At 43.8% G+C, this 23,745-nt stretch overlaps 1 protein-coding gene across 1 annotated transcript in view; it reads left to right on the top strand.

Annotated features, from left to right (window-relative positions):
- DEPDC5 (DEP domain containing 5, GATOR1 subcomplex subunit) overlaps positions 1-23,745 on the top strand; it is a 43,494-nt gene that overhangs the window by 5,495 nt on the left and 14,254 nt on the right. Inside the window, 24 exon segments of the mRNA XM_030958893.1 lie at positions 876-937; positions 1,362-1,431; positions 1,854-1,926; positions 2,080-2,183; positions 2,494-2,568; positions 3,145-3,204; positions 3,207-3,278; positions 3,743-3,804; positions 3,900-3,973; positions 4,488-4,557; positions 5,063-5,099; positions 5,571-5,691; positions 7,170-7,390; positions 9,327-9,530; positions 11,166-11,301; positions 11,663-11,766; positions 13,667-13,732; positions 15,097-15,253; positions 16,969-17,129; positions 17,899-18,016; positions 18,173-18,340; positions 19,168-19,387; positions 20,650-20,783; positions 21,132-21,240. Coding sequence (XP_030814753.1) covers positions 876-937; positions 1,362-1,431; positions 1,854-1,926; positions 2,080-2,183; positions 2,494-2,568; positions 3,145-3,204; positions 3,207-3,278; positions 3,743-3,804; positions 3,900-3,973; positions 4,488-4,557; positions 5,063-5,099; positions 5,571-5,691; positions 7,170-7,390; positions 9,327-9,530; positions 11,166-11,301; positions 11,663-11,766; positions 13,667-13,732; positions 15,097-15,253; positions 16,969-17,129; positions 17,899-18,016; positions 18,173-18,340; positions 19,168-19,387; positions 20,650-20,783; positions 21,132-21,240 — 2,678 coding nt within the window.

The following is a 23,745-nucleotide window of genomic DNA, read 5'->3' as shown; positions in this document are numbered from 1 at the left end:
CCTTTCTGCCCCTGCTATTTTTTTCTGCCACTCCCAGCAAACTAAAATATCCTGCCTTTGGCCTAAGCAGTGCTCCAGGGTGTGTTGTGATCTTTCCTTAGATCCTTCCTTGCAGTGCCACCCATTTCTGTCCCTGTCTGTGCCATCCTCCTCCTGTCCCTGTAGAGCCTGGGTACCATTATCTCAGCCATGAAATCACTGTGAGCACTGGAAAGGTTTTCTATGGATACGAACATGTTGGGGTGATGGGGGCAGGTGCAAGTTTGTGATTCCTGAAGCCAGAAATGTGTGGAAGTCCTGTACAAAGAGGACCTTGATGTTTTAGATTTCTCTGGACACTGGCTTCTTGAGGAAATGAAACCTGCCTTAGCCCAGGTTGAAGTTGGTAACTTCAGCTGGAAGTATTCCAACTTCAGGCATTAAGAATGAGTCAGTTCTCTATTGTCATCCTATTTTTTTTCCTGGCTTAATTCTTTAGCAAACCTCTTGCCACTTCCTTTGGCCATGTGTTGAGGCATATGGAACTGGGCAACTATTCAAATCAGAGCAGGGGATCAGTTGTGCATTCTCTGCCTAAAAAACAGTACAGATGCTTTCCCAGCATGCTGCAAATGTGTTGGAAAAATGAATTAAAGGTCTGATCCTTCTGGCATTAAGTCTCATGTTTACATCCTCTGAAAAAAATGATGCTTTTTAATCTTTATATCATAAAACAGTCATGCTTTTTAATATTTTTACCATCTTATCTTTGTGATATTGACCTTCATTATGCACATAACTGTCCTAGAATCTTAGGGTTAGATATGCCCCATATCTAACTTCTATAGATGAAGTAACTATGGTTATTTGATGCTTGGGAGATTTTTATTTTGTAGGGGATCTATACTTTGAGAAAGCTGTGAATGGTTTCCTTGCTGACCTCTTCACAAAATGGAAGGTAAGTAGTTGATTGAGTTCAGTTTTAATTTTTTATTTTTCTGTAATTGTTAGGGAGATCTCTCTGAACAGTAACACATCAGAATGTCAAATTGCCGTGGGTATAAACAAACTGTGTCAACTGTCTGTTTTCTTAACAAAAATCTTGGCAACTACAGAGAGGAGTTTCTTTAGAGACTAGTGGAGAGTGCTCCTGGTAAGTGTGATATGGCCAAGCAGCACAGAATCTGCAGGACAGACCATTTGTTATTTCAGAGAGGCAGTGGAGCACTCATGCAGATCCATTAATGCAACAGTCTAGATTGTATTAGTTACCTTTCTTTCTAGGTATGAGGGAAGAAAGGCTGTTACTATATGTGTATATACAACTTTCTACCAAATGTGATTTTTCATATTCTCTTTTTGCATTTGTTCTTCCTGGACAGGAGAAGAATTGCAGCCATGAAGTGACAGTGGTTCTATTTTCGAGAACATTTTATGAAGCAAAATCTATAGGTACGCAAATTCTCTATTTTCGTGTTTCCATTTTTAAACCTATCTTGTCTCTTGAAAGTTGGTCACAAGCTGACAGGGACTTTTTCTCTTTTTTTGATTGCCATGTTCAAAGTATTCTCTATCAAGCACAGTAGGTACACAGCCATTGTTATGAAAGTACTGCAGTCAGAACCTTACATGGAAGAGTGTTGCAAATTTTCCTCATCCTACTCAAGCTGTCATATTGGTTTAAAAGCAGTTTTTTATTGTATAGGAGGCCTGATATTTCTCCAAGTATTTTGGTTTTTAGTTTGCTTGCTGGAGGCTTTTTTTTTAGTTTTTTGTTTGTTTATTTTTAATGGAAATAACAGCTTTTTGCTGGAAAAGATTAGTCATTTCTATAGAAGAGCATGAGATAAGATGTGCTTTTCCTTCCATTTCAGATGAGTTTCCTGAAACGCATCGTGCATCAATTCGGCAGGATCATGAGGGAAGATTTTATGAAGATTTTTACAAGTATGTTTTCCTCTCAGTTCTTTTCACCTCTTGTCCCTCAGTGTACGTGCAACCCAATGCACCCTTTTGTGCAATTCTTTATAGTTTGTTCATCCCTTCTCACTTCCCCTCATAGCTTCTTTCCTGGGCCTCATCAGGCTGTGTTTTTTCTAGAGTTGTAGTTCAGAACGAGAGGCGGGAAGAGTGGACCTCCTTGCTTGTGACCATTAAAAAGCTTTTCATCCAGTATCCTGTGTTGGTACGACTCGAGCAAGCAGGTACAAGAATCTTCCTTTCCCTGCTTTTATCCTTTGCTCTCTTTTTATTTTCTAAAACTTTTGGCTTGTCAGTGAACTATCCATTTTTAGTTGGAGTCTGGTGTCATGCTACTTAGTGCTCTTCTGGCTGGGCAATTTGCCTCGGTCTTTCTGTGGAACTTAATAACATTAATTTTGCCATTTACATTTTGCCTTTTACATTTTTGAACCAATAGTATTTAGTACAGATGTATTTTTCTGTGAATATTTTATTATATAAAACTAGTATACAGGAATGATGATTTTTTTTCCCCTTCTGAATACTTTCCAGAGGGCTTTCCTTCAGGTTGCAATTCTACCTCAGCACAAGGGAACTACCTGGAGGCTATAAATCTTTCATTCAATGGTAAGTTGCGAGCAATGGGTAAAAATACAACCATTAAATGTTACTTTTTCCTTAACACTGTGAAGAGGAGGGGAATATTAGGGGGTCACCTGCCTAACAGTATTGCTGCTTTCTTGCCACTGTCTATTTTCTGAAAAATTCCCTTTGCCCAGGATTTTCTCCTGGGAAGCTGAGAAGCCTCAGCTTCTCCTGTTTTGCTGCTTTGGAATGTGGTCTCGAGATTGTTTATGCAACATGTGAATTGTTGTTACTTAATGGCCAATCATGGCCAGCTGTGTCAGACTCTGAGGATCCACGAGTTTTTATTATTCATTCTTGTTAAGCCTTCTGTCTGTATCCTTCTCTTTAGTATAGTATTCTTATAACACCACACATAACATACAATATAACATAGCATAACATACAATGTAGCACAGCATAACATACAATACAATGTAGCATAGCATAAGATAACATACAATAGTATAATTAATATATGTAATATAATAAATCAGCCTTCTGAGAACATGGAGTCAGATTGCTCATCTCTCCCCTCATCCTGGGGACCCTGACAAACTCAGCATTTCTCTCTGGCAGTGTTTGACAAGCATTACATCAACCGCAACTTTGACCGCACGGGGCAGATGTCGGTGGTGATCACCCCGGCGTGGGGGTGTTCGAGGTGGATCGGCTCCTCATGATCCTCACCAAGCAGCGCATGATCGACAATGGTAAATAACTGTGCCTCTGCCTCTCTGCAGGCAAACACAGATCTGGGGAAAATCCAGCTGCTTCTGGCTGTGAAAATGTACCTACTGTAAGCTGTGTGCTGTGTCCTTAGCTGCAAGACTTGTGTCTGCACTTGGTATTGAAATGAGTGGATTTTCAGAGTACTGACAGGCATTTAGTTTCTTTTGTTTGTGACAGAGAACTTCACCTCTCTGTGCAAACCTTTCTCTTAAAGTGTAGTCTTGCATGAGTTGCATTAGTTTAGGAAAATAATTTCTTACATCCCCGCAGGTACTGTTGGTTTGTAGCCATACCATGGGACCATTGACTATCATTTTTCAGTATTCTTGCCTCTTGTAATATGATGTGAATACATATTGGGTCTTCAGTTCAAATTGATGATCTGTTTTGTCTAAGCGTATCAGTCCTGCTTGAATAACTGAACTCTACTGTTGTCTGTTTACAGGGATAGGTGTGGATTTAGTGTGCATGGGAGAGCAACCCTTGCATGCTGTACCACTCTTTAAGGTAGGGCTGCTTTCCCTTCTCTTGTTCCTGCTACAAATGTTACTCATTTTGTGGCTGGCTGGGTACAGGTAGTTCCTTTTGAATTACTCTTACAGCTCCATAATCGATGTGGCCCTGGTGACTCACGAATGGGTGATGACTACAATATCCCACACTGGATAAATCATAGGTAGGTGAATTCTATCAGCTTTTGCTAAACACTTCTGCTTTGCTTTACTCTTCATAATCTCTTGAATTCTCTTTCTTCTTTTATGTCCTCTGCTTTCCTTGTGAAGCAAAGGAAATATTCCATTACTCTTGCAGAACTCTGGGCATTAATGCAACCTAACAGAAATGACAGGGTTTCAAACAGCTGGTGTGAATCACTACAGTTGTGTAAATCAGGAAGAATTGTGTAAATGGCACAGTAGAAATGGATGTGTTTCTGTAGAAGGAGAAAATGAGCTGAGCAATGCAGGTGTTAAGCATACTAAGAAGTGTCTAGGCTGAGATTGTACAAGTATCAAAGCTCTGTCTTTAGGCAAAGAGTAGCTTCTCTCAACTGTCCCTCAGTGTTTTCCATACTTTTTTAATGCACAGAAAGGTATGCCTTTATCCAATAGCTGACTCAGGTTTCTGATCTGCTTACTGTGTAGCAAACCAGCTGTGTTGAGTTCTTAAAGCCACATTATTTTTTCTTTCAGTTTCTACACATCCAAAAGCCAACTCCTGTGTAACAGCTTCACTCCACGAATCAAGCTGGCAGGAAGGAAGGTAGGAATTTTCTGATTTATATTTTCTTACTAGCTTGTGCCATAGCTCTTCTCAGTCAAGCATCACAAGTATTCCAACAGCTGGAACTAAGTTTCTGTGTTAAAAGGCTGTGAAAGCAAAGCTGCAAGGTTTGTTGTGGGGATTGTAAATGAGAGGTAGTTTGTAGGTCTTTCCTTCCTAGATAAAACTGGGTGAGAAATGTTTTAGCCGCCATAAAAATTAGTTTCATTCTGTAACAAAGAACTGTATGGAGGGGAAGAAAGGTGTTGAACATTGTGTTTTTCACACAGATTTGTGACCAACTATCAGTATTCAATATTTCTGAAATTGTCTGGCTGCCTCACTGAGTCAGCAAGCTAAACTTTGTCTGCTTGGTCACACTGGGGATGTTTCCTTAGAACATGCTGACTAATTCCCTCCCCTCTGTCTTTTCTGTTGCTCTTTTTTTTTTTCTATCTTGTTTGTTTTTTTGGTCACTTCACACTTCCTTTATTGGACCCTCCAGCCACTGACAGAGAAAGCAAAAAATAATCGTGATGCCTGTAAGTAATTCTGTCCTGGCGTGATCTGTCCCACTGACTCCCAAAAACAAACAGCACCAAACAGCTACTCCCAAAAGTAACAAACAGCTGCAGGAAGACAATGACGCTTCAGCCCAAGGAAGGCACAATTGTTATAGAAAACCATCAAACTCCTATTTGAGTATTTCCCATATTTGTTACTTGGGATGCTAATGTGCATGTGCCAGTTGACTTCTTGGCAATTATTCATTTAGTGTTTAGGATATATGGGGGAAAGGCATTATGGCCTCAGCCAGCCTGAGGCACCACCTTTGAGAATTTGATTCAGAGGCACCAACTTTGATAATTGAGCTGCTCCAGCTGCTCTGCTCATGACACTTTGGGATTTCTTTTGGAGTCGATACTTTCCTTAGGGATGGGAGGTGGATACTCTGCCTTGCACATCTTGAACATTCTTGAAAGAGGTTCCAGTGCTGTATGATTTCATTTCAGCATTAGGAGCTCCAAAGGATGCTGAGAATGCCTTGCCCATTCAGGTGGATTATGATGGCTATGATGCCCAGGTGTTCAGACTGCCAGGCCCAGCCAGAGCCCAGCGCTGCACCACTTTCAGGTGAGAGGCTTGGGAGTGCCCTGCTTCTGGAGTGGCCATGTTATGTGTGCTTGATACATAAAACACTTGGAGAAATACAAAGAGAATTCATCTCCACATGCTCACAGTTGAACAACAAGCTTCATCTCTGTCTGATCTTCATGGCTGGTTGTCTGGTGTTTTACTTCTAAAGTAGTGTGTGGGGTATAGGAAAAGGCATAAATATATTTTTTTTCTTTAAATCTTTAATTTTGTTTGAAGTGGAATAAAGCTAGTCTTTCTAGCAGATTTTGCAAGGGGCTTAAGAAAGTATTTGCACATTAGACTTGCACAGAGTTGTAGAAATAGATTGTTCAATGCAGGGGTTAGTAATTGGTAAACAGAGTGGTGAGGAATCCTCCCTGAAAATGATGCCTGTCTTGATGAGAGAAGAGGCAGAAAAGCTGAGTGCAGGTTCTCAACTATTCCATGTCCTTTTGTCTGAGGAGAAAGGCTGATTATTCTCAGGTCCTGGCCAAATTCATTGAATAAACAATAAATTTCAGTGCTGCTTTTTCAGAAATAAAGAGTTGACCAGCTTGTTTTGAAGTTCTTCTTTTACTTTGCTTCTTTCAGTAGCATTGCCTAACTCAGAGCATGTGGACTCTCTTGTTAGCTTGTTCATTTGAGCAGCCCGTAGGAACCCATGCTTATAGTAAATCAGGGCAGCCCCCACGAAGGGAGAAAATGATGAGGAGGACTCCATTGGTATCAGAAGGCTAATTAATTACCTTATTATACCATATTACACTACATCTAAACTGAATCTGCACAAGCACCATTCAACTGCACAAAATCTTGTGACTGTCAGCCAACAGTCCACACACATATACACACACACACGGATTCAATTGGTCCATGAATCAAAACACTCACACCAGAATCCAATTACCAGTTACCAATTCCCTTCAGGTAAACAATCTTCCACAATGCATTCCACTTGTGAACAACAAGAGGAGCAGCAACTGACATAAGAATTGTTTTTTCTTTCTCTGAGGTTCAGAGAATGTGAATCCCAGAAAATATCCTTGGGAAGTTGTGCCTTGCTTTTCTCTGTGAAGAGAAATGTGGCCACACATGTTGAAAGATACCAGCACAATTTAAACAGTTCATAATTCCAAGTAGTTTCCCTATAGCTACATGGTTCTGGCACTGTAGGCTGAGGTCTGGTATCTATTAGGCCACATCTCTGCCAGGCTGGTGTGTTGTCTGTAGGATTGCAGAGGCAGCTGAACAGGTCCTTTCACAGCCCTTGTGCTGCAAGTTTTGCAATGTTCTTGTTGTGTTATGTGATGTGCAGAAGTATAAATTACCCAAGCAGTCAAAAGAGATAGTGATGGCTTCCCTGTAATGCTGTTCTTGAGTTCACCTGCTGAGCACGGAGTCTTTTGCATGACTTGGGCCTGTCCCAGCCCCCTGCTAACTGGGGATTGATCTCTTTGCTGTCGTCCTGTGGGCAGGTCGGTGCGGGAGCGGGAGAGCCGCACCAGGAAGAGCTCCAGCTCGTACGACGTCTCGTGCAGCCCGTCCCTGCAGAGCCGCGCGCTGCCCCCCGAGGAGGTGAGGAGCCAGGCTTCTGATGACAGCTCCCTGGGCAAGATCTCCAACATCCTGATGATCCCACGGCCCCACCTGCACCAGTGTGAAGTCAGCAGCTCCTTGGGCTACACCAGCACCAGAGGTCAGCCTGGGGCAGGTGGGAAGGTGCCTTTGGTGGGGAGTGTGGTGGTGTTTGCAGGGGTCCTAGGATGAGGGAAGAGACGAGGATCTGACTCCATGTTTCAGAAGGCTTGATTTATTATTTTATGATATATTAAAACTATAGTAAAAGAATAGAAGAAAGGATTTCATCAGAAGGCTAGCTAAGAATAGAAAAGAATGATGACAAAGGCTTGTGACTGACTGAGACAGTCAGAGACAGCTGACTGTGATTGGCCATTAATTAGAAACAACCACATGAGACCAATCACAGATCCACCTGTTGCATTCCACAGCAGCAGATAACCATTGTTTATATTTTGTTCCTGAGGCCTCTCAGCTTCTCAGGAGAAAAAAATCCTAAGGAAAGGATTTTTCAGAAAATATCATGGCTACAGGGGAGAGAAGGGGGAAGTTTGTGTTGGCCACTGCCAGGCCAGCACGGTGGAGATGGTGCTTGAATTGGCACTCATGGTACAGCTCTTCCATGGCTGCAGCTGGGTGTGCATTCTCCCTTTGTCATCCTTGTCCAATTTCATTGCTTTTTTTTAATAGCTTGTCCTAAATAGAAGTGTCCTGACACTGATTTGCTCTTTTCCCTTGCCTATTGCCTTCTTTAGTACTTGACTATTCTCCTGTGCCTGCCTGCAGGTGTGGACGTATACAAGGAACTTGTATTATCCAGGTCACCTATAATCTATTGAATGAGAACTGGCCTTAGCAGTGAGCCCTGGGGGCCCCTGCTTATAACATTTCTCTGTGGGGATTTGTTGTCATTAAGACTCACTTTCTGGATCCTTCTTTTGACAATGTACTGCTGAGGTGTCTCAGTGTGTTAGCAGTGCTGGTACTCCTCTTTTCTTCCTTTCCAATTTAATTTTGTTCTCAGACAGTATGCAGTATCTTCCACAAACCCAGCTCATTTCTAGGTAAATTGTATTCCTCCTGCAACTGTTTTATCTTCTATAAAATTCTCTCCCTGAAGGCTCTTCATGGTTTTTTCACGCCATGCTGTATGACACTGATACCATATTTATCCTGTCACAGGAATCACAGTTGCTGCTGTGGAGCTGTTCTCGCACAGTGTACTTGACATCACATCTACCATTCATGTTTTCCCCTGCTGTCAGTTAATACAACTCTTTTCTTTCTTTGGTATTTCTCTTACTCCTTTAGTTTGAAGCATACTTGTGTGACCCAGCTGAAGGTGTTCCACTGGATGAGGATGTGTGTGGATTATGACTGGCAGGGAGGGAAGAGTCAGAGAAACTGAGGTTTTTCACATGTTGTAGTTGACAATGTAGAATGGTTAATGAGACCCTTCTCTTTGGGTCTCTTCCACATGTTGGGCAGAATAATCAGCATAATTGCTACTTATCTATCTGGTATATTTTCTCTCCTATTTCTAAATAGCTGCACTTCTGTTCCACACTGAATAGTGACAACTAACTGGTATCTTGTGGAGATCATGTCCCACATCTTCTGGGAGTAATCCCTGATTTCAATGCTCAGGTCTGAGTGTTACAGAAAAGGCATGTGTACAAGGCTCAGCTGTGGCTTTGGTACTCATCCTGAAGTTTTTATGCCAGTCTTTTGATTTCTCAAGAATTCTCTAAGGTCTGAGTAGCCTTTCATAATTGGCTTAGCAAGTGGTTTCTTTAATGGATTCATTTAGTAGAAGTTTACAGCAGTGCTGTGATGGCAGATGGAGTAATGATTTTTCTTGTCTGGATTCTTGTTTCCACTGTAACTTTCAGGCAGGATACGAATTGCTTTCAGCTTCTCCTCATGCTTATTTCTTAGGTCTCCTTATTTCCCCTTACCCTGAGCAATCTTTATATCTCTGAGCAGCTAATTCTCTTGTGCTTGGTTCCTGCAGGATCTCACGCTGAGTTGTGTGGCTCGGTTGTGTTTTGCAGATTTCCTTGAGAACATGTTGGAGTCGCAGCAGCGCGACTCCAGCGCCCCGGGGCGGTTCCACGTGGGCAGCGCCGAGTCGCTGCTGCACATCCGCCCGGGCGGGTACGCGCCCCAGCGCGCCCTCATCAACCCCTTCGCCCCGTCCCGCATGCCCATGAAGCTGACATCGAACCGCAGGCGCTGGATGCACACCTTCCCCGTGGGTGAGCTCCCTCCCTGCACTGCACACCTTCCCTGCACACCCTCCCCGTGGGTGAGCTCCCTCATTGCACACCTTCCCTGCACACCTTCCCCGTGGGTGAGCTCCCTCCCTGCACTGCACACCTTCCCTGCACACCTTCCCTGTGGGTGAGCTCCCTCCCTGCACTGCACACCTTCCCTGCACACCTTCCCTGTGGGTGAGCTCCCTCCCTGCATTGCACACCTTTCCTGCACACCTTCCCCGTGGGTGAGCTCCCTCCCTGCACACCTGCACACCTTCCCCCAAAACCTCCCCGTGGGTGAGCTCCCTATTGCACACCTTCCCTGCACACCTTCCCTGTGGGTGAGCTCCCTCCCTGCATTGCACACCTTCCCTGCACACCTTCCCTGTGGGTGAGCTCCCTCCCTGCACTGCACACCTTTCCTGCACACCCTCCCCGTGGGTGAGCTCCCTCATTGCACACCTTCCCTGCACACCTTCCCTGTGGGTGAGCTGCCTCCCTGTGAAAAATGCCAATCACTTGTTTTTAAAATTTTAGAAGTTTAATAGTAATAAAATGGTTATAAAAATAGTAATACAATTAGAGTAATAATAATTTGGACAATGTGAATTAGGACAATATGAAGCAATAGAGACAAAGTGTTACGGATGTCCGGGTACCTTTTTCTGGGCAGCACAAGCCCGAAAAAGGACACTCATTAACAAAGGATTAACCCTTAAAAACAACAGCCTGTTGCATATTCATACACTTCATACATGATGCATAAATTCCATTCAAATACAAGATTCTGTCTGGTCATCATCAACTTCTTCCTTCTAATCCTAATAGCACCTTCGAGGTGGGAAGAAGTTCGTTTCTTCTGATAAGAGGGCAATAAATTCTTTTTCTCTGAAAGATTTAGGTGTCCTGGGGCTGCTATCTGGTGCGAGTGCCTCATTCCTTTCTTAAAAAACCCCACTAACATAGTTCTTCTTTTAACTACAAAAGTTGCCTTTTAATTACAAGACTACATTTATTATGAAAATGTTAATACAGCACTACTAATCAATACATCAAAATACATATAGTAAATATCTGTGTAGAGCCATATAATATACACTTTTCACACTCTCTGCACACCTTCCCCGTGGGTGAGCTGCCTCACTGCACACCTGACTGCTGTGACTTTGCCCTTGTCCAGGATTAGCACAGCAAGAGAGCCAGTGAGAGCTCTGGGGTATTAAAGTGCTCTGCACACTACACTCATTTGTGTGCAGGCCTGAGCAATCCTCTTTTGGGAAATAGCTCTATTTGCAAACAAGCAGCAACAGGTACAGAACAATTCCCTGTTGAAGGGAACCTAACCCTAACCCTGTTGAAGGGAATTGTAACTACAATTTGGGTTGATTTTCTGATGCTGAATTGTTTGCATAATTGTGTAATGCCTGTAAGTAGGCCCTCCAAAATGTTTTAAACAATATTTTGCTTCACTTGTTCCAGAGGAGATGGCAGAGGTTCAAGGTTTTGAAGATTTTGTGAACATGCTTTCATAATGTCCATTAGCTCTCATTGCTTGTGCTGTTGGCAAAAGAGGGGAAAAGCAAGTGAGGAATCAGTGCAGATGTGGTGATCAATGATCCAATTGTACCTGTGCAGGTCCCTCAGGAGAAGCTATCCAGATCCATCATCAGACCCGGCAGAACATGGCAGAAATGCAGGGCAGTGGGCAGCAGGATCTGACACATTCCTCTGCAGAGCTGCTGGAGCTGGCTTACCATGAGGCAACTGGCAGGTGAGCCATTCAATGTTGGGTTTACAGACCATGAGATCAGGTCTGTAGATAACCAGCTAAGCTCTATTTCTCTCCTGAGGGGATGTGAGTAGCTGGTTCTTTGCTGTCCTGCAGAGGCAGTTCTTTGGTTACTGCTGGAGGCAAACAAACAGTAAGGAGATTTATGGGATGCTGTCACGGCCTTCTCTGTGCTGCCCTTGTGCTGTCCCATGTCTGCCGACATCAGTGAGGGAAGAGTTTGCTCCCAGCCCGGGTTGGGCTGAGGCAGAGGGGCTGAGGGCTCGCTGGTACCTTTGCTAAAAGCTGGGGATGGCACGAGTGAGGAAGGCTGTACAGAACAGGCTGCTTTGTTTCTCTGCAGACACGGCAGCTCTCGGCACCCGGGGGATGGCGGCTCCTTCCTGAGCTTCGGCGGGGCCGAGGAGTTCGGGAACGGGAACGGGCTGGGGGCCGGCCCCGGTGCAGGTAACGGGGCAGGGGCGGGGCCGGGACAGCGCTCGGGGGATGGGGCAGGACTCGCGGGGGACAGGCACGGCCAAGCAGGAGGAATCCAGAGTGGGAAAACAGTGATCTGTTCGTGCACTTACTTGGACTTCTTGGTGTATGGTAGTTCTTTGGCTTGCTTTGTTGGCTTTAGTTTAGTTTTGTTTAATGTGTCTCTACTTCTCTAGGTGTGTATTATAAGGTTTGTTATAGAAAGATGCTCATTGTTTACTGATAATAAGCTCTCAGAGCAGTGATGTTCAGACACAAAAAAGAGCTAAATATGCACTGGTGCTCAGAAGCCTTTTTTTTTTTTGTGAGGTTGCCTTAAGCTGTTATCCTTTAGAGAGAGATGTGTCTGTACTTTCAGTTGAAGATTACCTCTATCTTCCTTAACTTACCCAGACACCTGAATTAGTGAAAATTCTCAACATTTCTTTTCAGCCCTGTAAATGGAACAACATGACATATTAAACATTCTGCTGTGTTGTCTGGTTTTTTGTGACCTACCCTCTGCTTTTGTAGATATGCATTTTAGTTAGGCACATGGAAAAAAGTTGAACTTTTGGACTACAGCATTCAAGACTTATTTTCACAAAAATAATTTGACGTTCTTTTCTCAAAACCAATTTAAAGATGTTTTTTTAGAATAAATTTGCCCTTTTGAATTACATTAGATTAAGACAATTTTGTTTTCCATTATGCCTTGCAGAGCTGTAAAGAAGTTAGCAGACTTAATTTTCTTGTGCCTCATCTTGTATTAACATAGTAACATTTAAAATTATTTTCTGTTGCTTCCTTCTATGAATTTCTTCTGATTACATTTAATTTTCTTGCTTTACATTTTGAGTATTTTCTGGCTTCCAGATAGGCTCTGTTTGTTTTTGCAATTACTAAACTGCATTTCAGCTGGCTGCAGTTTGCACAATGTAAATGCAGAGCATGTCCTGGCAATAAACATGCTTGCATTTATGGAATTTCTTTGTGTCTGTAGACCCTCACCTATCTATAGGGGCCACACTGGGTACTCAGTGATTGGACTGAGAGTTCTCCCTTATGGTTTGAGTCACCTAGGAAATGAAGCACTCTGGGGGACAGTTTTGTTTCTTGCAATTTCCAGAAATTTCTTATTGAGTCTGGCTCTCCTCTGCTGCCTGCAGCATGGTTTGGTGCATCACAGGCTTCAGAGTGAAAAACGATCCCATCTAATTCCCATCTATTTCCCTTGGGCCTCTGGACGTTGTCGCTGCTGCCCCGCAGATGGAGGTGGTAGCTCAGAGAAGGAAATCCTGCAGTTGCAGTTCCCGGTGTGGATGGCAGATGGCAGGAGGAGCTGGTGGAAGGTGAAGGCCACTCAGAGCCAGCTTCCCCTGCGGGTTACTGGCATCATCACGTAGCAAATATCCACCCTTTCTCTTACAGGGGAACAGCAATGGTCCTGGGTAAATCCACCTAAGCTCGTTTTAAACAATAGTTCCTTTTAAATGTTTGGAGGCTTACTGAAATTTTTATTTTGATAAAAGGCTTTGAAGGCAGCAGTTTTTCTTGTCTCCTTAGCAACTCTCTTTCTCTCATGTGCCACACCAGCTGTTTATAGGAGCTTATAGCATCTACTTTTCAAGATGTTTCACTATTTTGGGGTGGAGAGTTTTGTTTGGGTTTTAGCTGTTGAGCACTTCTAGTGAGATGTTCAAATTTGATCCAAGATGTATTTTTTCCTCATTAATTGGCTTAGTGGTTTTTTCTGCTGTGCAGAACCCTGGGATTTTCCATGCAGAGAAATTCTGTATCTTAAAACATCATCACACTTTTGATTTATTTTTATTTGAAATTCAAGACAAGTGCGTAATGGCTTAAAATAAAAACCATTTCTTTCTTGTAGGGGTGAACCTCAAAACTCAGAACAAGGATTCCTTGGAAGATGCTGTCTCTAATTCTCCAGATCCAAGTAAGCAGGAGAAAGGTTTGGAAGAGAGTTTGCATAGGTGGGAAGATGGGGAGGGAAAGGGCATGTACATATATAGAGGCATCAGGAGGTGGTAGGCAAGAAACTGAGGAGCCTCCTTGGCTTTTGGCAGAGGTTTATTTTGGCCTGCAGTAATTTGCAGGATCTGCCTGTGCTGTCTCACTGTGGTTGCAGTTCCGTAGTTCTTAAGAACATGTGAAGCTGTTTGTTGTGTTACAGCTGAAATTCTTTCCTTACCAGACACTATTCTGCAAAAAGCTAAAGCTGCTGAACTCTTATCTGCCTCTCGGTATGAAAAGTTTGTTTGGTACCAGCTTGTTGAAGTAGAATTAGTACAGTCAGTTTCTGAATTTGGTACCATTTACTGAGAAGTATCTGCCTTCACTTCGTAGAGAAACCAGGGTGTCACTGCTTAAGAAAGCATTTTCTTTATAGCAGTCTGTCATGTATTACTTTATTGTGCAGTGTTCCTGCCATTGGTGTTAACAGTTTGATAGTAAATAAATTTCTGTCTGTAAGAGCTTTATGACAAGAAGTTAAGCATCAGTAGGTGATACAGATTGTTTGAATTGGGTCAGAATGTAATGCAGTAGTGTGAATGGTCATAATGTAATGAGCTGATGATTTGGTATAATCTAGTTAGCTTTTCCTTTTTAATGTCTAGTTTTACATCCCTGTAATCTCAAAACTGCAGCATAACTCTAGGAAAGGGTGTGGGAAAAGATTGCTTCCCAAGTTACTATTTTTCTGGTCTTCCCACCCCTCTGGATATATCTTCTGTTTTTATAACTGTGGAAATACTCCCTTTTCTGCTGCTGTACTATTCCAGAAAGAGGCTGGTCTGTCATTCTTTCTCTCCTCCTCTCCAGCTCCTTCTGCAGTTGTCTAGGATGCAAAACTGGTCTGATTTTCTTGTTCAGACTTGGAATGTTGATCTGGTTATTAATAATCAGTAACTGCACCTGACTTGCTGTAATTTTGGAAGAGCAGTGGCTATGTCAGCTCTAGCTTTCAATCAAGAGGAAATGAAATGTATTAACTTGGAATGCCTTTTGCATGATGGGATTGAATCAGCATGTGCACTGCATTGTTTAACAAACTCTGTCTCTTTCTCTCCCTCCCTTCTTCCCATCCTATTTTCTTTTTCCCTTCCCATTCCACACCCCTTTTTGTCCCTGTTGACTTTATGCCAACTGTTTTTTGTCTCTCACTCTTTAACTCTCCTCTTCATGCACTCCTTTCATCCTGCTCTGCACCCTGTTTCTGCACGGGTGACCCCATGTGCCCCCCTTGTGTTCCCCCATGACACAACGAGGCAGTTCTGACGCTGTCTGCTCCCCCCATAGTGCCAGGCTTCTGTTGTACAGTTGGAGTGGACTGGAAGTCCCTGACCACCCCTGCCTGCCTGCCCCTCACCACCGATTACTTCCCCGACCGCCAGAGCCTGCAGAACGACTACACCGAGGGCTGCTACGACCTGCTGCCCGAGGCTGACATGGACAGGTTTGGCCAGCACCTCCTCTGTACCTCCTGTGCTTAAGGAGCAAGTGATGGAAGAGGATCACCAAGTTGTCTTGGTTTGGAAAGACTGGTGCCTGCTAAGGAAGGCAGGAGCCTCCCCTGAAATGGAGAATGTAAACCCTCCCCACCCCTCCAAATTGCTATAAATTTAAAAATAAGGGGCTCTTAGGCAACAAAAATTATGGGAGAAGGAAATAACAGTTCTTTAATAGGGAAGAAAATAAAAAGATAAAATAGACAATACAGTAAATGAAAACAACACTGACAGAGTCAGAACCCAACCTGACACCCTGTGGGTCAGGGTGTTGGTAGCAGTCCAATTGGAATTGTGGCTGCAGCCCTCCTGCAGTGTCAGGCGTGGTTCTGTTGGAGCAAGGGGGTCCTGTAGAAAGGTGCAGTGTTCCTCTGAAAATCCAGTGGAAGAAGAGGCAGCTGCTGTTCCTCTGGGAAATCCAGTGGAGAAGCCGTGCTGGTGTTCCAGAATCTCCAGATTATATCCAGGTAGCAATACTTGGCTCCTCCCTCTGGGCTCACATCTCCCAATGGGATGCTGTAGTTCTTATCAGCCATGCAGTGACATTCAATAGCTTTTATCAGCAGATGTCCCCTCCCCAGGGAGGAGTGATTTTGGTCACTCAGAGAGATAAGGCAAACTGCCCACTTGATAAAAGACAACTGCCATACAGATGGTAATAGGATACATCTTGCCTTGCAGTCTGGAGCACAAGAATTGTTAACAGAGCAGCAGAATACTTCTTTTTTTTTCCAGTGATAGCTTTGGACCTTTTCTGACACCATACCTGACAGTATTGTGTGCTCCATAGATTTTATGTTAGAAATTGTTTGGATACAAATTTTTATGTTTCTTTTCTGTTGTGTTTTGATCAAAATATTCAAGCTATCTGTTAATCTACTTTCTAGCAAGTGTTTTGAAAACACTAAATGAGCAAATGCATGTGGACACAGTATTTAAGGTGCTTATCCTCACTCTAAAGGATATTTAGTTTAAAGAATCTTGTTGAAAAACAGAATTAGTTGGACAAATAGAACTTCTCTGCTTGTCTCCAGAGGTCTTGGGTAGCTATTCTTTCATAGGGTTAGTTTGATTTTTACTGAAGCAGTCTCATTATCTTAAATTTTTTCAGTCTTTCCATAACTTGTAAGACATCAAAAAACCTGCTTCTGTTGCTACTTTATGGGAGCAAAACAAAAGTATTAATGAGGGTGGTTGAAATACATAGGAAGTAATAGGATTAATGAAGAAACACCTTAAAGAAATGTCAGTAGGAAGGTAAAGTTCAGAGCAGGAGCTGCACTAAGATGAATGTGTTCTCTGACCCCTCCCTGCTCTCCACTTCCCACTGTGGGGGAGGCTGGAGCATTGCTGCCCACTGGCATTCTGAGCTCTCCTGAACATGTACAAACTGCACTGAGGCTGCCTGCAAAGTGCTGGAAAAGTCATCTTTGGGGAGTTTATTGTTTCACAAGTGCTGTAGGCAAATGTGTTACTGGTTGCCAAACTGCTTTCAAAGACAGCAGTAAATATTGCCAGACAGCTCATCACCCTGTGTCAAAAGTGCCCCTTTTCCCTCCTGCTCCCACAGGCAGGTGCTCCAAAGCACAGGGCTCCAGAGCAGAGCTAAGAATAGGAGTGTGGTCAGCTTCCTTATTCTGCTCTGCTTAACCTTTGTGTCCAGGAGGGATGAGGAAGGAGTGCAGATGACAGCCCAGCAGGTGTTTGAGGAGTTCATTTGTCAGCGCCTCATGCAGGGCTATCAGATCATTGTGCAGTCCAAGCCGCAGAAGCCGGCCCCGGCCGTGCCGCCCCCGCTCAGCAGCAGTCCCCTCTACAGCAGAGGTGAGTGACCTGGCCCTGACGAGTCAGGCTTTGCTCTTCTGCCAGCCCCAGTAACCTCAAATTAGGCACATCCACCAGCTGCTCAACACTTTATGTTGGCTGTTCTTTGGTGGTTCTGCCCAGGGAAGTTTTGAATGGGTGGTGTAGGAATCCCAAGTGCTCTTCTTTGCTTATGATATCAGTACATCTTAACCCTAAGACAAAAAGCTGCTCCCTAAAATGTGGCCTAAAAGCTGGGTTTTAGCTTGTGCTGAGATCAGAAGCCCACTTCTGGACTCCAGTTCTGGAGTCTTTTCCTATAGGCACAGTTTGTTGATGAAGTTCTGAGTACTGCAGTGTGGTGGTGTTCACAGGGGTCCCAGGATGAGGGAAGAGGTGAGAATCTTGACTCCATGTTTCAGAAGGCTGATTTGTTCTTTTATGATATATATTATATTAAAAGAAAATGATATACTAAAACTATACTAAAAGAATAGAAGAAAGGATTTCATCAGAAGGCTTGAAAGGAATAGAAAGGAATGATAATAAAATCTTGTGACCAGCCAGAGAGTCTGAGACAGCTGACTGTGATTGGCCATTAATTAAACACAACCACACGAGACCAATCAAAGATGCACTTGTTGCATTCCACAGCAGCAGATAATTATTTTTATATTTTGTTTCTGAGGCCTCTCAGCTTCTCAGGAGGAAAGATCATAGCAAAAGATTTTTCATAAAATATGTCTGTGACACTGCAGTAAGCTGAAAGGGTTTTGCTTTTTACAACCAGGTCTTGTGTCAAGAAATAGACCTGAGGAAGAGGATCAGTACTGGCTGAGCATGGGCCGTACTTTCCACAAAGTCACCTTAAAAGACAAAATAATTACTGTGACTCGGTACCTGCCAAAGTGAGTATCTCTCTGCTTGAGCAGTTTGCTGTCAGTGTTCAGAGGAACATTATTCTCCAGCTCTGTGCTTGCTTGAAAAAACACCTTCTTTATTTTTAGGAGAAAAAGAAGCATCAGTATCAATACTGAGCTTAATGCTTGTGTTTGATCTTTCAGGTATCCATATGAATCTGCTCAGATAAACTATACCTACAGCTTGTGCCCCTCACACTCTGACTCTGAATTTGTCTCTTGCTGGGTAGAATTTTCCCATGAGAGACTAGAAGAGTACAAGTGGAATTACTTGGATCAGTATATCTGCTCTGCTGGCTCTGAGGATTTCAGGTGAGAGCTTCTTTTCCATCCAGACTGTTCTGTGTCCTAATTGCCTCTTTTCTTTTTGACCTAAAATTTCATCATCAAGTTCAACCCACGAATGCTCAGTACTCCAGGGAGATTATCTGGCCTGCTTTCACTGTCAGCTTCCAGCAGCTGTTGCCTTGTGGGAACCTTGCTCTGTGTTGCTGCTGCTTAATCTGACCTTTGATACAGACTCTTGATCTCAAAATTCAGCATGAACTTCTTTTTTCCTCTGCTACAAATGCAAAGAAATAAGATAGCATTTTGTACCACACAGATGCTTTTCTTGGCTTCTTACTGATCTGACTCAAAACTTCCATTTATTTTGAAGCTGTTGCAGGTTTGCTTGTGTGCTGGGCTTGACATGCAATCCTACTCCTAAGCTGTGGAGCAAGTACTTACCAGAAATGTGCAATATCTCCACTAGTATCAATAGCTTTTTTGATATCTTCTCTCCACACAACCAGTCTTTATCATCTTTTCTTTTCAGGTCTCAGTCAAAATACCTCCTACGCTAATATGCACCTTGAAAATTCCTTTTTGCTTGCATATTTTTAGAGAAAAAGCTTTTGGGGCCTATCTTTTACAGAAAAGAAAGCATATCTCTGTGTGGCAATTACTGAGGATAGCCTTGTTGCCAGTCATATTCAAATTGCTGACCATTCCTTTGCATGTGTACTCGTCATGTGTCAGGGACAGCAGTGAGGGTGGTCGCTGAAATGTGCAGCAGGTATAAAGATTTATACTTTAGATTCTGGAAAACCCTTCCCAGGAAGATGCTGACCTCTGTCCTGCCTTCCACGTTGCCGCAGCCTTATTGAGTCGCTGAAGTTCTGGAGGACGCGGTTCCTGCTGCTGCCCGCCTGCATCAGCGCCACCAAGCGCATCATGGAGGGGGAGGCGCACTGCGACGTGTACGGCGACAAGCCCCGCTCGGACGAGGAGGAGTGGCAGCTCCTCGATGGCTTCATCCGCTTCGTGGAGGGCTTGAACCGCATCCGCCGCCGCCACCGCTCCGATCGAATGATCCGAGTGAGTCCCGTGGGGCTGGGTGTGCCCTGGGCCGCGGATGAGGCGTTAGCAGGGAGACATGGCACTGTTCGCTGGGCTCTTAGATCCTCGGCTCTTCCCTCATCCTGACTCCATGCTTCAGAAGGCTTGATTTGTTATTTTTATGATGTATATTATATTAAAACTCTACTAAAAGAATAGAAGAAAGGATTTCATCAGAAGGCTAGCTAAGGATAGAAAAGGAATGATAACAAAGGCTTGTGACTGACTGAGGCAGTCCAGACAGCCAGGCTGTGATTGACCATTATATAGCAACAACCACATGAAGCCAATCACAGATCCATCTGTTGCATTCCACAGCAGCAGATAATAGTTGTTTACATTTTGTTCCTGAGGCCTCTCAACTTCTCAGGAGAAAAAATCCTAAGGAAAGGATTTTTCAGAAAATATCATGGCTACACCCGAGTGCACCCTGGGCAGGTTGGGCACAATGCCCCTGTCCCTGTCATCATGTCATCCATCCCTAAAGGACACTGCTGAGCCTGTGCTGTGTCAGCTTTCAGACAGTGGGGCTTCATGTGCTCGTTTTGCATCACAGAAGTGATGTTTTGGGAGAGGAAACAGAGCTATTTCCTTCAACAGCTTGAGGAAATGTCCCTGGGATGAGCATCCTGTGCTGCTGTGGCTGCACCCAGGCTCAGGGACAAGTCAGGCTCTTCTGCACCATCTTGTCCTGCCACTGCTCTGTTTTATACTATGGCCAGTCTTTTGTTACCCAGGAGCCTGATGCCTCCCCTTTGCAGGTGTGCTCTGCTTGGTGCTGCAGGTGGGCTTAGCCTGGGTGCACCACTCTGCCTTGTGATGCAGACAGTTCATCCAAAGGGGCCTGAGGTAGTTAATCTGAGGTAACCTGGATTGGTTCTGTGCTGCAGATTCAGGAGAAGGATTGGGAAAAGAGAAATATGTGAGTGAATTTTTTGGTAAACAGTTTCAATAGGCTGAAGAGAAACTGGCTAGTGTGTATTAAATCCTGTTCCCATTCTCACTGCAAATGGGGTAATTTATTTTGAAGCAAATTCACCTTTTCCATAGAAAAATAGACATTTTATTTTCAGAATAACATCCACAAAAGACACTAGGCTGTTCCACTTCTTGTGTACCAGTGGTTTGACTCCTTTTTTAAAATGTGCTTGGTAAAGCCCTGCTGACATGAAGTGTTGTGTTCTTGCTTGCTAGTTAAGCCTAGCCTGACTAAGTCTGTGCTTCCATTTTTTCTTTGTTAGAAAGGGTCTGCCATGAAAGGCCTGCAGATTGCTGGTCCAATTCCCACTCACTCCCTGGAGCAGTCTGGACCTCCCATTGGGAAAAAAGGAACCTCAGCACTCTCAGCTCTGCTGCAGATGGAAGCCAGTCAGAAGTGAGTCTCTACAGGCTGTGTGAAGAGCCAAGAACATCCTTCCTGCATATTGCACCTGGGCTGGCTAAAGCACATCTGGGGAACCTTACCTTATATTGTGTTAAATACATAAGAGATAACTATTTTTAATGCTATATTAGTATTACACATGTATAATAAAACTGAGATCAAGGGTCCATGTTGTTTGTGGGGGTAAAAGGTACTTTTGGAATGTTGGATCTGTGCCTCAGGGTGTGGGAAAGCAAATATCTGAAAATACAGCAGTACCCCTCTGCAACAGTTGCCCCTGGGGGGAAGCTGACACAAAGTCTGTTTGAATAAACTCTGTATTCCTTCCTTTTCTTTTAGGACCCTGGGGGAGCAGCAAGCAGCAATGCTTTCTGGGAAGAGCTCTGGCCAGCCTTCAGAGAGTGGGAGCATTGCTATCACACCCACCTATATGGACAGCCCTCGGAAGGTAAGGGCTCCCTGGGCTTTCTTTAGCTGCTCTTTCTACATAAGAGTTCCTCAAATAATCAAAGATTATTTCTCTGAGCACTTGGCTACATCACACCACATTTTACTCTAATCCAGGAAGGACTGCTCCTGTGCTGGCCTTTGTGTGCAAGGGCAGAGGAATTCAGTTCTGTGAGAGTGACAATGGTGTGGAATCCCTGGGATGCTGTCTCAGCATTTCGCTGATCTAAGTGCTGTTTGCTAATTAGTGCATTTCCTTTGCTGGTAGCACATTTCATTTCAGTCATGGCTTGGCTGTTGGGTGTAGCAGTGCAGAGCTATGTGCATCTGTGTGCAGGCTGCCTTGGAGAGCAAAATCAACCTCTAGCTTGTGACAGTGTGAACACTGAGTGGGATTTTAACAGCAGGAACTTGAGTCTCTTGCCTCTGTTCAGAGGAGGGGGTGTGTTCCTGAGAAGTGATTTAGCTGTCATTCCTTCACTGGCTGGACTCCAGGCTGGAGAAAGTGATCTTCCTGGAACTCTCTTGAGGCACTTAAAGAAAAGACTGTTCTATCCCTCAGCCTTTCTGCCAACTGACCTGTGAGACCCAGGAGAGCAGGAACTCTGCCTCCAAGTCCAACCAGAAATATTTGATTATTTTTCTGTGTTCTGACATGAAGGTCTTTCAACTGAAGTAACAAGGAACTGAATAAAGGTAGAGGACTTGAATGTGACCTGTGTTTGGGTTCAACAGCTCAAATGTTGTAAAGAAAAAGTTCTCAGATTCACCACTATCAACCACTTCTTTCAGCATTTTTCTCTAAGCATCTAATGTTTCTACATCCACTGTTTTGTGCCACCACCAGGAACAAGTATTGTGTTATCCTGGAGACCTTAGATATTGAAAGTTGAAGTGATAGAGCAACTGTGATCATCTTAGTACTAGACACTTTCTCATAATATCTGTGTTTGGAGAGCAGAGATGAGAGTCTGGAGCAGGATGTGCTAGGCCTGGAAACAGCAGGTGCTCAAACTGACTCGAGGTGTGTGTGCAAACTTCCACATAATAATTCAGGCTTTGCATGCTTCTCTTCTACCATTTTGAAAAATCAGCTTCTCTCTTTAAATACAGAAATCTTAAATGTCCCTCTCCACCAGTAAAACTGGTGAAAATTCCATGTGAGAAACAGGAGAGAAGAATGTTATGGCCTGTTGTGTGTGGCAGAGGGGACAAGAGGGCAAGTGGGCTTCCCTAGAGTGGCACAGGTGTGTGCTGGGACCAAACCAGCAGATTTTGTGCTGCCAAAAAATGCCATTGTTAAAAGTAATGTTCAAAAGCCTCTCTGGAAGGCTGACTGGAGACTCTGGAAGAGTGTGTTATCAATTGAAGGCCTTTCATGCTGCAGCAGTAAACACTCCTGTAAATATTTACACACAGGGACTGGGAGATAAGCAATTGCAATCTCCTAATTGATGGCTTATGCCCGTTGGCAAGATGCCAGTGGGCAGGCAGCCTTGTGCTCACTTGGGAACAGCAGCCAGTGTGTGCCTCGTGTCACAGCCCCTGCAGGGCTCCTCAGCACAGGGAGCTCTGCCTTTCCACACACTTGCAACCAGAGAAGTGACAAATTATCACAGCTGTGAGCTCTGCCAGCAGCCAAGGGAGCAAGTGCTTTTCTAGGATGCCCTTCAGTGCTTGAGTTATTCCAGATGAAAACTGAGCCACTGGCTTTGCATCACTTTGTTTCAGAGTAGAATTGACAAGTCACTTGAGCCAGTTCCTGGGCAACACTGTGGTTTTAACCCAGTGAGTTCCCCCACTTGATTTAACCCAGTGAGGTTTAACCCACTTGATCTGTTTGGGAAGTCTTTGCCTTTATGGATCCAGGGCACTTGGCTCTGCACAATGTGAATTGCCAGTCAGGTAACCCTGGCGTTGATTCTTCCCAGAAACTGTTTTATATGTATGTACCAAGGTAAGCATCATCTTAACTGCAGGCTAGACAAAAATATTTTGCCAAGGGAACAGAATAAAGAATTGCAAATAGGGAATGAAAATCTAGATGAGTTCCACTACATTGTCTTGTGTGATAAGAGAATCGTGACACATCTTTGAATAGCAGCTGGGGATAAACTCACTGGGGTTTGTCAGTAGGCAGGAGCATAGCACAGGCAGTGTCTGTTGAATTTTGCATGAAGTATTAAACACAGTGTTGGAGGGATCTTTGTGATGAGTTTTTCTTCCCTTTCCTTTGCACCATACCAGACCTGCATGTAAGAGGAAGAGGATGCTTCCTGAAAAGAGCTCCTTTGCCTCTCCCTGTTTATCATTTGAATGTCTAAAGAGTAGAAAAAAAACCCTGTCCTTCTTTGGATATTTGTCATTACACTTGTGGTTTCTGTATTTCAGTTTTGTATTTGGGATGGAAGCCCCCATACTTCAGAGCTCAAGACTTTCTCCTTTGAAGTATGGAGGGAAGGCTGCAGTTTCTATTGGCTTCTGATCAGTGTGGGTTTAAAATTTT

The sequence above is a fragment of the Camarhynchus parvulus genome, chromosome 15 (genome assembly GCF_901933205.1).
Source record: "Camarhynchus parvulus chromosome 15, STF_HiC, whole genome shotgun sequence".
NCBI classification, from domain to species: domain Eukaryota; kingdom Metazoa; phylum Chordata; class Aves; order Passeriformes; family Thraupidae; genus Camarhynchus; species Camarhynchus parvulus.
Note: the sequence above shows the minus strand (reverse complement) of the source record. Positions and strands in the feature narration are given on the sequence as shown.